General features: G+C 30.4%; 2 protein-coding genes across 2 annotated transcripts; both read left to right on the top strand.

The window, feature by feature from the left end:
- Positions 1–5,638: 5,638 nt before the first annotated feature.
- Positions 5,639–6,260, top strand: LOC113865937. The gene has a single exon (XM_027500760.1). The coding sequence runs from the start codon at positions 5,730–5,732 to the stop codon at positions 6,120–6,122; it is 393 nt and encodes a 130-aa protein (XP_027356561.1). The 5' UTR covers positions 5,639–5,729; the 3' UTR covers positions 6,123–6,260.
- Positions 6,261–8,885: 2,625 nt separating this feature from the next.
- On the top strand, positions 8,886–11,850 carry LOC113864410 (translocon-associated protein subunit alpha-like). Its single transcript, XM_027498074.1, has 8 exons — positions 8,886–9,049; positions 9,212–9,373; positions 9,465–9,515; positions 9,682–9,770; positions 10,669–10,746; positions 10,858–11,061; positions 11,158–11,229; positions 11,443–11,850. The coding sequence occupies exons 1-8, from the start codon at positions 8,980–8,982 to the stop codon at positions 11,491–11,493; spliced, it is 777 nt and encodes a 258-aa protein (XP_027353875.1). The 5' UTR covers positions 8,886–8,979; the 3' UTR covers positions 11,494–11,850.
- Positions 11,851–15,468: the final 3,618 nt, after the last annotated feature.

The following is a 15,468-nucleotide window of genomic DNA, read 5'->3' on the forward strand; positions in this document are numbered from 1 at the left end:
TATGTTTTAAATATGCTTTAAAATATATTTAATAAATTTACACTATATATTCATAGATATAATTAATTTTTTAAAAATAATATTTCATTTATTTTGATAATAATAATAATTAGTCTTTTAGACACTCGTTCAGAAGATAAAAATTAAAAAGAATCAATAAAAGTTCTATTGCATTTTTTTAATTAATTCGAATCATTTAACAAAATTTATTACAATGATCGTTAACAGATATCATTAAATTAGGATTTGACACTTATAAAACAAGAAAGTAAATGAATTAAAAAATAGAAATATATTCACTATTAATTTAAAAAATTCACAAAATTAACTTGACGTCAAATTTAAAGTAGATGCAACTTTATATGTCCAATTTAGATAATTTAAAAATTATTTATGTCAAAATTTAACATGATTTTTGTGTGAGCAAGAACCATAATAAAAAGAATTAAATGATATTTTAAAAAAATTTTTTTTTTGTTGTTATTATTTTAAAATAGATGTTATTTAATTCTTAAAAAATTATCCCTGTGTAATTCCTTTATTAGGATTTTTTTATCTACTCCGTTAAAAATTTATGTGGAAGTCTGAAGAATGAAAGACTAAACGATAATTTTGTGATATTTTGAAAAAAAAAATTAAAATGGTTTTTTTATTAAAAAAGCAAACAAAACAATCAGAATATTAATAGAAGGTTAAATAAAAATTATAATATTTTGAGAACAATATTTTTATTTTAATTTATTGATAAATACACTTTTGTTTGATCATTTATATATTTTAAATATTTCTGAAAAAAGAATAATATTTTTTATTAAAATGAATTTAATTAAACATATCGAGCGCATGAATGGGTGAAATTGTTTCAACTATTTTTTTTTTTCATAAGAAATTGTTTTGATTTAACAATTTTTTTTTGGTCAACTTTCGATTTAACTCAAGTAAAGGACAAGTCGATGGGCCGGGCTCTTCCATTTGTGAGCATTGGGTACATTCTTTTTGTTTTGGTTAGATTTTTAAGCAGTGCTGTAAATGGACCATACCAAGTTACAATTAGAGTTGTCCGATAGTTTTTTTTTTCTAAGACAATCCCTTTCCCATTTGAGAAATTAAGCCTAAAATTGTCTTTTGATTCCAGAGGAAGACAATTTTGGCCTTAATTTAGCAAAGCATTTCGGCAGTGTGATATCCTCTTTTATTTTCCTTTATATAATATGGGTTCCATCACTCAAAAGATTTCCCTTTTTTCCTTTTCCCAAATTTCATTTAACCTTTTCTTATAGCGTGTGAATGTGAAATTAGACTTATGCACACTTGATAAGGTTTGCTTGTTTCTATTTGACTGTGATCAAATGAATTTTTATTATTATTTTTAAATGTTAACATAACTACAGTACTAATGCCTACTGATAATTGGGATGATAAGGATCATATCAAAGTAATGTAGTATAAAAAAAATGTTTATAGTGCCCTTAAAAGCTAATCATAGAGAAATTGAATTGATTTTCAATTTGAAATTATTGGTCCTGAAACAAGTCCATTCTTCAAACGCTACTTCACATCACCATCTTATGCACATGCTGTACAGACCAAATTAATTGACCCCACGTCATGATGTCTATTTTAACCATTAGTGCTGAACGTGATAGCTTACTAGAAAAAGTTGAGAGCAACTATGCAACAATCAGATGTTGTGAGATGGATATTAATCTTGGGTTTCATGAGTGGTTTGTTCTCTCCCTTGTTCTATAAAATTCCCAAGCTTAGTCTTTTTCTTTGGATCAACTTGATCACTGTGATTATCTCTATAATCCTTTCCCATTATGGGTTACTATTGTTATAAACGCAGGGCTTATAGCACTCATACATCAGATGTTATTTTGATGTTGGTCGTGGCTTTGATGCTTTTGGCTATACCTTGGCTCTTCTCGCGTGAGCAAGTTGTAGTGGTTGAAGAAAAGAAGAAGAATTGGTCAGCTTTGCTCACACCAATACTTGTTCTTCTGATCCTACTTTTGCTGTCACTGATTAGAAGTCCAAGGAAGGTTTATGTAAAGCCAACGTGCTATCAGTGTAAGCATGTTTGTTACTGTTACCGTTAGTGTATGTCAGTCCATTACCTGCTGTGTGAATGGTTTTGTGGTCAGTGTTCTATAATTATCCCTTTTCCTTGGTCACTAAATAAAATATTGTTAGTAATATGATGATCATGTAACTTATGTGCCTAATTTATGTTACTAATTTATGATCCAGAGGAGAACAATAATCTTTCCTTATTATTTGTTCTGTGTCGGGTCCTTATACAATAATTTAAGCATATATGTTATTATCTTTCCTCTAGTCAAATTAAAATTGAAATGAATTATCAGGAAGAATATCGTTGCTTTTGTATGAACATAAAATGCAGGTTGATTTCATCTGTAGTGATTGTCTACCCTCAACCACACACATATGGCACTGGGATCAACACTGGGTTTGGGGGCAAATCGTGTGATAAGGGAAAGGAATGGCTTTACTAAGACCAAATACCTAACAGTGATTCATTTGTCCCCACACCATTTCTATTATTTTCTTTTGTATCGACCTCACTTGGTCTAAAGCGGTATCAGCATTTAGATGGATTACACTTGTTCGTGCAACCACCACACTTGCGTTAGCACAAGTTAAAGTGAAATTTTATGGCACATTGTTAAAATAGTAGTAAGATGTACCTAATGTTATAATTTTAATTAATCATTAGCATTCTTTAAATATACAAATACAAATATGCAAAATGCAGTGGGCATGTGTTTGGAATTGAATAAACTTAGGCTTTAGTACTGAAATGGGAAAACAAAAAGGTCACTTTAGCTACTAATGATATAAAGCATTCATTTTAATTTATGACTTTAGTACTAAAATGTGTTAAATTATAAATTATTGTCTTTCCTTTTAGTCTTTATATAAAAAATATTATTAACGAATCAACCAATCCAATGTATCAAAATTATATTAGTTTAAAATTATATATATATATATATATATATATGTGATATTATTTTTTTATTTTGATTCTTGTTCCGAAAAATATACTATATTTTTGCCTCTATATGTATAAAAAATATATATGCTTAAATTTCTGTACATGAGATACAGTTTATCGTTTTGGTTTCTACGTGAAAAATATGTAAACACAATTATAAACTTTAGGATACAGTGAAAATCAAATTGTAAATTTTTTTTTCATATGAAAATTAAAATGTAAAATCTTTTATATAAAGATAAAAATAAGAATAAGAGAAGTTTAATGGTTAAAATGTATTTATTTAAAGTTTTAAATTTATATATTTTTTATTCAATTTAATCCTTTAAATTGTGTTTTAAATTCGTGTATGTTGATAATTTCAATCTACCTTCCTTTTCGTACCACATCTTCATGGCCGCTAGCAAGAAACCTCCCATTTAAAGGCTTAAAATGGTTGCAATGTGTGATGTCATTTATGATTTTTCACTCAATGCTCATGCAAAAAATTATTTATATTTATTTTTATCTTACTCAATATATAATTTTATTAATTTATAATTTAACAACTTAGTTGATTTGTTATATATTTAACTATAAGTGGAAACAAGAAGTGTAAATTGGTATTTAGCTAGTTGTATGACTTGGTCAATTTCTAAAGCATTGATAATGGAAACATATATGATATTTTCTTTTTTTTAATAACCTTTTTATATCATTATTCCTGCATGCAATAACTAACACGTGTCTTCCTTTAACTTGTGGGGCATCCCTCATATTAAGTGCTGAACAACGCCCAGATTGGCATTCACTTTGCAAAGCTACCAGATGATAAAAAATTAAAATTTTATTTTTTACTATTAACTTTAAATTTTTTATATCTTTAAAAATTTACGAAAGAGGGATTTATGCTATCACCTTCCATCCTTCCCTTTTTTTTTCCACGTTAATTGCACCCATTCAACCCAAAAAATTAAAATGTTGTGGAATTGATTAAAAAATAGAAAAAAATTTCTTTATTTTAAATAAAAATTTATTTCTCATGAAAAAAAGAAATCTGGCGGTTAGTTATATTATTATTTTTATCTTAGAAAACATGTATTGTGATTTTTTATATTAATTAAAAATTTTATACAACTTAATTTATAATTATTACATATTAGCTTATTATTTAATATATTATATAATAATAAAATATAATTTTTATTTATCATCATTTCAACCAAGATTCAAATGCAATCATATTAATCAACCATAAATTAAAATCTTTTTATCCATTCAATTACTATTTTAATTTTAAAAGCATTATGGGTCCATTTACTTGTGCTTTTTTATCATATAATATGCATTTTCAAATAAATTTATAATAATTACTGCAATTTATAACATTTAAAAAACTAATAGTTTTTATGAACAAAAATATTAAAAATTAATTATAAATAGATATATCATAGAATATTTTTCAAATTTTAAAGGAATCTTGTCACCAACCAGGAGTGTTAATGACTCGCCCCAACCCACTAATTTGGCCTAATCTTAATTTAATTTTTGACGAGTATCAAAATTTAAAAATTAGAGTCATATTTTAACAATAGCTTCAAGTTATAGTTTGAGTAATCTCAACCAAACCCAATGTTTTATTTCTTAGAGTTAATATACTTTAATAACTATATTAATTATAACACTACTTAACTTAATAAATAATATTTTACATAATATAATATACGTTTTTTTTAAAAATATATTATAAAACAATTTTTTATGTGTGTCAACCACATATATTAAAAAATATTAAATGTTTTAAGTTACGATAAAAAAATATACATTAAATTTTTAAATTTTAAATTAATAAATATTTTATTTTAGTAAAAATTTACTATTTTTAACATTGTAGTGTATATTCCTAGTCAAACATAACAAAATTATTATAAGATATATTTTTATTTTAATTCTGTACTTATTATTTTATACACTCAATTTTATTATTATTAAATTTATTATGTTAAAATTGTCTACTTTTATCAATAAATTGGGTCAATCTGATCTTGCTTAATATATTATTAAGTCTTGATTTAATCAAATTTAAATATAAATAAATAATTTTATTAAAATTTTAAATCAGATAAAAAATTAAATAAATTCATTTCAGCTCATCCTACATACTCCTGCCACTTATTACTTTCTAAATAAATAAATAAATAAAGTACTGATAATATACTGTTTGAAATATACACATACAGATACAGTAAGCTATAGAATATGATAAGAACAAAATGAAAATATGACTACTTTCGCACGTTAAAACTGAAACGTGTCTCCATTTTACTCCGTGGGGACAACCCTTATGATGAATTTAGCAACGACCAGATTGAACTTCACACAGCAAACCTACCAGTTCAAAAACACTTTATTAAAATTTGGATTTTGTTAATCTTATCTAAAGACGAAAATTTCTTAATTATTTAAATTTTTTCTTAAAATCTTATTTTAATAAACAAACAACAATTTGTTTTGTGGTCCTATACATTACTTTTGTGCGGCATGTCATACCTAGTATCACACTAACTATGATCTTTTGACTGTCATTTAAAATGGGTTACACCAATAAGACAGTGCAAAGTAAGCAACCCACAAAATAGGGCACTCATCTTCATGTTTTGCTATATATAACTAAAACACCACTCTGGGATTTGTGCATATTCTTCACCAAGCTTCCCATTTCTGAATTCAAATGGCATATGGTAGAAACAGAGCCTCCTCTGTTTTGGATGGCTTCACTCTGAATCCCTTGCCATACCCTGTTCTGTTAATCTTAGCAGTGATCTTCCTATTCCTTGGGATTTCATGGTACTTCTCGTATGAAGAAGTGGTTGAAGCTGCGGAAGAACAACTGGGTTGGGTGCTGTTTGCCACACCAGTGGTGCTAATACTCATAGTTCGTTGGTTATCATCAGTGGAAACTTCAGATTGGTGGTTCTTTAACTCGTCACCATGGGAGAGACGCTGGAGGACCCACCACCACCCATCAGAGGGTGCATCGCCTTGGGGTGTTGCTGCTGTGATCGTGCTCGTTCTCGTACTTTTGCACTATCAATCAACTTTTCTTGATAGCTGGTTTGTTTGATTTGGTAATATTGTTTTCAGCTGGTTTGTTTCTCTTTAGTTTTTTTGTTTTTTTTTCGTGGGCTTTCTGTTTATTACTTATTAATTAGAAAAAAAGACATTGTGACTATGAAACGTTGATGCAAACGTTGTGATTATTGTAAATGTGTAGATGTACAGAGATGACATGAATTGGGTTCATGATGTTTCGTGAGGTATGTATTCCATCCTAGAAGGCGATGGTAAACGCGCAAAGGGGGAAGAAATAATATTTTATAGAATTTTATTCAAAAGTAAGATTGCCAAATACATAATTGCTGATTCGAATAAAATATATATTATAATCGAAACAAAGGTTTCTTGCATGCGTTACTTAAAGACCCTTATTATTATTATCAGGCAGAAGTTAATCCTGTATTTCTGCTGAAAAGATGGGGAAAAAACGCAATTGTCATGCATTTGTTTGTCTTTTGGCCTTAAAATAATGTAATTCCACATCATTAGTTTTCTTGTTTAGTGAGTGTGCTGAACTACACTCAACCGGGTTACAGGTAGGGAAAACTTTGTTTTTACAGTCCTTAGACAAGTAACGTTCTGTAAGATTAAGATAGCTTGATATCTGCGTTATTCAATATTTTAAAAGCCACTTATTTAGCATTAGTCATCTTATGATATTTGAGAATGGAAGTAACAGAAAGAAGGTGACAAATCATATTTTTTTTTTTAAATTATAAAATAATATGTCAATATACATTTAATGTGTTAATGTTTTATTAATTTTTATATATATGATGTAACTTTTAAATTTAAAATAAAATATTTATCCTCCTTTCCTTTTTCTTTTAAAATTCAATCGTACCCTTAAAATCTAAGGAATAAATAACCCTTTATTTTTTCAAAAACTACCTCAATCTAATTGAAACGAAAAGATGTTTCAAATATAAAATATACTACTCTACACATCTTAAGATAAAACAAATGTAGTGATAGAAACAAAAGATAAAAGACACTTGCAACATACATTTATATTCCTACATTAAGAATATTATGAGACGAACTTCTGTATCAACCAAACCCAGTTGGTTGAAGGGACTCATGAATACGAAATCATGAAGCAAATCATGAAGAATATGAAATCATGCAGAAAATCAACAAGACAGGCAACAAGAAGAGGAATAGTTGGAAGTTGAGGGCGGTGCTACGCAATTGAGCCTTGTAGTCTTTGTACTGGGAGAAGAACAACAAGCCAATGACAATGCCCAAAATCATGAGCAAATGGACCGGAGGTGAAAAAACTGAGGTCATGGTCCAACCTAGTTTCCATTCTGGACCTCTTCTCTTGGGGTAGAACCAATCCATTTTTACTCTTTTTTCGTTTCACCACACCAAGTGCATGCACGAACGTAGACGCTCCCACAATAAGTTTATATAAAACATTGATGTCTCTATGAGCTTCGTTGCTTCTGATATTAGGTTGGGTTTGGCATATATTCGTTGAGTGTAACTTGTGTTCCAAGCTATTGTGGTGAAAAATATCATTGTTATTCCTCCGATACCAAGTCCAAGGTGGTGAGTAAAACTTCACATAAAACATCAAGCATTAAGTTTTCTTTTGTATTAATATCATATCATAAATTTTTAATTGAATAAGAAAATGGATCACAAAATATTAAAAAAATATAAAAACTGGAGATATTTCAATTTATTCTAAAATACAATTCAGATATTATTTAATATTTTTAAATATTCTGATAATTACAATTTTAGGGTGTAATTAAGGGTGTCCTGTCCACATAAGGGAGCAAATTAAATACAAGAGCCATGCTATTTGAACTCCTAATAATTTAAATGTTATATAAATAAATGATTTTTATTAAAAATAAAATAAAATAATAATTTAATTTATTATCGAAATATTTTATTATAAGTTTTATAACGATAAGTGCCAATATTTATGTTATTTTATGTAATACTTTTATCCTCATATGATATACATATTTGAAGAGTTGATATTATAACTCAAAAGTAAAATTTTTATTCTCATAATTATTTTGTTAATCTTTTAAAAAATGTTAGTGTAGAAGTTCTGGATACTATTAAGTAGCTTAAGTTGAGACTCATTAACATGCACATTGGTTTTTGAAGATAGAAAGGGTTAGTATCTAACGAATCTCTGTATACTAAAATAAAGTGACTCTTAATCCAATTCGAATATTAAATCCATATTAAAATTTGTTAGCAACTCTAATGATGTGAATTTTTATTTGTAAAAACTAACATAATTAAATGGTTTAATGAGTAATGATGTGAATTCACAATTTATCTTTGGTATGAAGTAAGACAAATTGGTGTAAAATTTTATTTATTATATTTTAAAAAATCATACAATTTATTCTAAGAAACGAGTTATATTCACATTTTGTTTAACTTTCATTCTTATATACAACTAAAAGTGAAAATATATGACATTTCATAAAAAAAAATATATCACATATTTTAATTAGTAACTTTCAGTCTTATTTTTTCATTATTTTAATTTTGAAAAAATCTAAAAATATTTAATTATATCTAAACATATTTTTTTTAATTTATCCAAAAATAATATTTTAAAAACATTATTGCCGCAAATAGATAATGACATGCGACGAAACGAAGGCCACCTAAAGTGCCTGATTTATTGGTGATTAGCAATATTTAAAAACTTTTTAATGTAACCGGTGTTACTGATTAAACCAAATCGATCGACACCGTTTATTTAATTAAAATTATATCAACGGCTTGCATTGAACAGGAATTAGAAACGTAACAGGGTTCTCTTTCTCTTTGGGATTTGGGAAACTCTGAATTCCATTCCAACAGCAAGAACCCTAGAAGACCTCATGTCGCTCTGCAACAAGTTTTGGATTTTCTCCCTTGCTCTCTTCCTACTCTCTTCACCTCTACTCCAAGGTCTAGATCTACTTCCCCTTTTACTTATGCTCCTTTTTCAATTTACTATTCTACTTCGCCTACTATCCATGCTCCCATGATCTCTTCATCTTGTTCTTTTTTTTTATTTGCGATTATCTGCTTTCATTTGTTGAAATTCGTTACTTTTTATTTGTTGGGTAGTTGCTAGGTGTCAGTCAGACTCAGATGAGGCTGTGGAGACTGTTGAAGAAGTGAGTGATATTGGCATTGTTGGTGACGATGTTCAAGATTTTGGTGATGAGAACTTCCCTTCTGCTCCGGGAATTGAGACAATCTGTGTGTTCCCGAAGAATAGTGCAAGATGTAAAGATCTTTCTCTATATAATATGGTCTATAATGAATTCTTTTGTTTTATTTCAATCGCGGGTTAATTTTAGATTTTCGTTGAACGCAGTGATAACAGCTGGGGAAGAGACAGAGCTGCTTGTTGGCATGAAAAATGATGGTAATTGAAGTGGCTTGGCTCAGTGCAGCTATTTTGTCTTTATTTGTGTCTTATAACACACTTGTAAAAGTCAGCTTCCATTTATGTTTGCAATTCAGTTATATTATACTCTCAACAATATCGAAACTCATTTGTTAATCAACTTCATTATGTGGATTTAAAACAGGGGAGTCGAGCTTGAATGTTGTTGCAGTTAAAGCTAGTGTCCACCTTCCGTTTGATCATCGTTTACTTGTTCAAAATCTTACTGCTCAGGTGAAAATTGGGTACTGAATGTCTAAATTAGATCTATTTATCTATGTTCAACAATAATGGTAATCATATTACTTTCACCGATAAAAACATATATGCTTGTTACCCCGTAATCAATATAAGTTCTATTATATATTCTAAATAAGCTCCACACCAGAAGCACCTCAAGAATCTAATTCTCTCTGTATGTGAAATTCTAAAAGCAAGATGATTTTAGTAACTCAAAATACTTTTGCTAGTATACTTTGTGGTAGTTGTCAGTATGATCTGTATTTGTACATAGGCAGAATTTTTTTTTTGCTTTGTTTGGGGTTTTAAAAGTTCACGCAGATTATACTTTATACCTACAAAGATATTGTTTCTTGAAGATTAGGTTTTAGGGAAGTGGATTTATATTTTTCTAATAGATAAATGATAAGTAATAAACTCAGAACAAAACTAAATAAACATGGGAAACTAGGAATGTGTGTGGGATGATCAATTCATTATTTATTCACTATCCATGAGAAAAGGATGTTTAGGATATTTTTATATGAACCTTGTAGATCTGCTAATCCTTCACTCTTAAAATGGGTATGAGGATGTTTCTTTTGATGTTTTCCCTTTCCTTTTCATTACATTTAGAGTCCCTATTTCTCATAATATATAGTAGCCTGTGATTTTGTTAGGTTTGATGCCTAACCCTTTGATGACATAGATTTCCAAGTCCATTTGGGAGCATTGAATTCAATAAACCAATAAATGTAGCAACTTATGCTTAGCTTGTTGGTTTTGCATGCTTTTGCCGCTTCTGGTGAATGAATTAGTTAACTAGTGTTACTGTGGTACAACGTTAGTGATGTTATTCTGATTCAGCAAATACTTTACATGATTTTACCCATCAGTTCTGTTTTAATTGTAGGTTTTCAACAATAGGTCTGTGCCAGTTTCAACACAGGCTACTTTCCAGTATATATTTGCTGTCAGCAAGTACTTGCAGGTATCTTTAGGTTCTTTTTGCAAGGAAAATGCTTTAAATTTATTGATGAGTAGTGACATCCGAAAGCTGTTCTATGTTCATCATGCCTAACAATTTTCTTCTGCTGTGCAGCCCGGGACTTTTGATCTTGTAGGCACCATTGTGTATGAGATTGATCACCATCCATACCAAAACACTTTCTACAATGGCACTATTGAGGTTGCCGAGGCTGGTGTTTTTCTAAGCATGGAATCTGTTTTTCTTGTTACTCTTGGAGCCGCCCTTCTTGTCCTCCTTGGGCTATGGATTCGTGGTCAAATACAGCATCTAACCAAGGTATAAAATAGTTTTCTATTTTATGAAAATAATGCCATTTACCACTTGCCTCATCCTTCTGACAATTCTCATATCTGCACGTGAATATTTGTTCAGAAAACAAAAAGATCTCCAAAAGTTGAAGTTGGGACTAGGACTACAGATGCCTCAATGGATGAATGGCTTGAGGTATGGGCTAATGTTTTATTATCTGTGACACTTCTGTTGATTGCATTGGTGACCTTCAGTCCTGTTTCTGAAGTTTGTGATGTGCCTCCTCATTCCTTTTGTTTCTTCTTTGCTTTCTTTTGGCCAGAAATGTGTATATCTTAATTCTTGACGTAACCTATAACATTACTGGTTTTCTAATACTGGTTTCCTCACCCTGCAATTGACATTCAGGGAACTGCATATACTCAGTCTCTGTCGAGCAAATCTAAGAAGAAGAAGTAGACAAATAATTCTTCTCTAGTTCAGCTACACAAGACTACGTAGAGCACAGAATCCTGTTAACTCAGACTAGGTTGGAACGTGCAAGAGACCACGAGCAAGTAGTTCTAAAAATTAGGCTGAAAGGACCTGGCCTTTTGTTGTAGTTTATGAGAGCAATTTTATATTTATTATTCTTTGCACGAAATTTATCTTTTCTAAAAAAAAAAAAAACTAACAGTGATCTGAGTTAGCATACAACTTTGTGAACCGGCAGAGTTTTGTTAGATTATGTTATTTTTATCTGGATTTGACATACTTCCCAGGTTTCATAGGCATGTAATAGCTTATTTTTGGATAAAAGTAATGACAAGTAATCATATGAACTCCTTGTTTAACTTACCATATTCAGATGCACGAGATTTGGATTAAACTAGATGAAAGAAAAACCTAAATATAAATAAGGAATAAATTAATTTTATAAATCAAAATAAGATTCGTGTTTTTTCAAACACTCCTTTAACTCTAGTTTGCTTTCTTACGAAAATGAGGTGGGATGCACATTGTTAAATGTCGACATCATTTTCACGCAGTATAGACAAGTGCGTGGGAATTAGCGACAACGATTACTAAACACAACATTTGTAGCAGTTTGTAAATTTTTGTTGAATGTATCCGTATCAGATGAGTCCAATTAAAGAGATAAACATTATTTTTATCGCTGTCGTGAAAGTTGAAAATTGAAAATGTCACCCGCTTATTATTTTAAATAAAACTTAAAGGTACCTTAAATTTTTTTGTGTTTCAAAATTAAAATTAAAGTTTTATTTTAATAATCAACAGATATTAAACGTTAATATTAAAAGTTAGTACTGATTTTGAAAGTAAAACTTTAATTTTAATTAAAAATAATATAAAAACACTTAATATACGGTATTTTAATTTTATCCTATTATAAAATACCAAATCATGGTAGCAATTAACGATAATATACAAAAATGAAAAATAGATAAAAAAAAATAAAAAACAATTATATCTAATATTATTTATAATGTTCAAATAATAGAATCGAACAACTTCAACTCCTTTATCGCATATGGGGTAGTCATTACAACTTGTAACCTCTGTAAAAGTCCTGACTCGCCTCTGTATTCAATAATAGTAATCATTATTAGCTCTGGTGTTGATGTATAAAACTCGGAAACATTTTACTTCGCTCGCTTTCTGTTTTTCTTCAATTAATAATCCATTTGGCGCTTCACATGCGCTAGTTATTTCAGACTGACAGATTAAAGATTAATAATGAGAATAACTAAGGTCTGCTGGCATCATGCTTGGATAAAAGATGCTTGTGGGATCATGTGAGGACGGATTAATTCTCAAATTTGATGTGATTTTCTAGAAATTTGAATTGGTTGATGTATGACAGTGACTCAAGGGAAGCTTGGTGACCATCTTCAGATAGGGTTGCTAATTAATCTTAATGCTTTTGAGTGTAAAAATCAATGGAACAGAAATGCTTATACTAGCATCTACCTTTGTTCTCATTTTTCAAAAGTATGGTCTCATTTTTGTAGATGAGAGACTAATTTCATAGAGATTCTTCTAACAACTTTCCTTTTTTATCCACATGAATCTTAGAAGAACAAACGTAAAGCCACATGGTCAAAAGATACAAACCGCTTATTATTTGATTTGTAATTAACACGTTGATCAGCAGCAAAATATCTAAATCGTTCCAATATAGAGTTGCAACCTTGTTTAGTAAGATTCACGTAAATTTTAACCAATAATAGAAAAAAGTGTGTCAGAAGTGCATTACTTGCGTTCTTCCCCAGTGTAGTAGTAACATAGCCAGATGAACAATAAAGTTATACAGAAGTCTTTAAGTATAGCTGCTTGGTAGGTTGAGACAGATATATAGCACATAAAGATCCATTTAGCATGCGGTTGAAGGCTGATGCATTCAATGGTAGATAAAGCCATTCACTGCTTGTTTGCACGTTAATATCATTTCTCTTTAAGCATCCAAGTCACATAAGGGTCTCTACTCTCTAGCTCCACGTGACTACGTGACGTGCTTAATTTCAGAGTCGGTAAGCCATCCATTTCAGAAACCATATGATTGTTATAAATTAAGCTTGTGAATCTCAATCTGCATCTACCCTTCATCTCTCTTCTCCAAATCTGCCTTATTCTTTTCTCTCCTGTTCTTCCATTGAGAACCGTAATTGCAATTCTTAATGCAAATTTTCATCGAGCAACAAGGAGCACTTTTGTGCTTCTGTTTATTGTCTGTGTTTTTGGTGGGAACAGGCTTCAGCTATGGAAACCACAAGACAGTCGAGGTTGTTGGACTAGGAGAATGCGCAGACTGCAAGATTAACAATATTAAGACTAGCCACGCTTTCTCAGGTAACTGCATCGTAGTAGTACATGAATACATGTTACTTATTTTTAACCACACATGGATAGACGTGCACAACCAAATTACTAGTCCCAGTTATTTTCACATAATATTCTCCTAAAACGTTTTAGAATAATAAGAAAGACAGAAAGAGAGAATATAAAAGTGTAGGATAAAAATGGGAAAAAAATGTATTGTGAGAATTGGAAATTTGAGATTCATGGGTTTCTTTTAGCTTTTGGACTACTACATTTACAAATTAAACATGTAGACTATGTACAAAATGGTTAATGTAATAATATAAAAAATTGGTTTTTAATTGGAGCTAGAAGCCAAATTCTACTCTATCATAATCTTGTGCGTCACTTCTCTGTAGGGCTACATGTAACAGTAAATTGCAGGTCACCAAATGGACACTTCAAAATGAAAGGTGCCAGTGAGCTTGATGAAAATGGAAGATTTAAAGTATCCCTTCCACAAGAGATTGTAGAAAGTGGTGTACTAAAGCAAGAATGCTACGCCCAGTTGCACAGTGCATCATCTGCACCTTGCCCTTCCCACGGTGGTCTTGACTACTCCAAAATTGTATCAAAGTCAATATCTGATGACAAGCACACCCTTGGGCCAGCTGCTGGGAAACTCAGCTTCTCATCATCTTTGTGTCCTTCAGCATTCTTTTGGCCTTTCTTAAAACACCCACATTTCCCTTTCCCTCCTAAAGATAAAGGTTACCCTTCCCCTGTGCCAGTCTATAAGGATCCTCAACCTCCACCGGTACCAGTGTATAAGAAACCACCATCATCACCAGTTAAGAAACCTCCTACTTCATCTCCAATTGTGAAGAAACCATGCCCACCAAAGGATAAGACACCTTCTACTCCCACTCCCACTTACAAGCCACCTTCCACTCCCATTTACAAGCCACTTCCTCCTCCCACTCCCATTTCTGAGCCCCCTCCTACTACTATGCCACCATTTTTTAATTTCTTTCCTCCTTTCCCAAAGTTTCATCCATTCAAGAAGAAGCCATGTCCACCTCTTCCCAAGATGGACCCTCCAAACTACTTTTACCAACATCCATGGTTCGGAGGCTGGCCTCCACTATCTCCCTCTCATTCATAGAATATCATTGCACTTGGAGTAACATATTAAGATACGTCCATGTTTGATTTTCTTACTGCTTTTTGCTTTTGTGTTAGTAAGGAGGTTGAGATTGATTATTTCCAAATAAAATCCATGTCAGTGGATAGATTATCAGAAGAGCATGCAGAGTGAAAGTACCTAGAGAAGAAAATATGATAAAGCGATGTAATTTTGACAATGTTTTGAAGTTCGTTGATTAAGTTGAATGGGATGAATTGATATTTACGAGTGAAGATTAATTTCTCTGCTAATTTAAGTTATATATATGCTTTTTGGACCTTACGGTGAATTTTTCTTTAGAGATTGAGACTCTACACTTATTGAAAAACACCAAAAATCTTTATTGTAAAAAATGATATTTATTTGCAACAAAGAAGATTTTTAAATATTCAAATAAATATAATTTTTAAAATATCACGTATAATTCAGTCATAAAATTGTAGAAGTTA

Source organism: Abrus precatorius, unplaced genomic scaffold, assembly GCF_003935025.1.
Source record: "Abrus precatorius isolate BTA unplaced genomic scaffold, Abrus_2018 Scaffold4, whole genome shotgun sequence".
Classification (NCBI taxonomy): Eukaryota; Viridiplantae; Streptophyta; class Magnoliopsida; order Fabales; family Fabaceae; genus Abrus; species Abrus precatorius.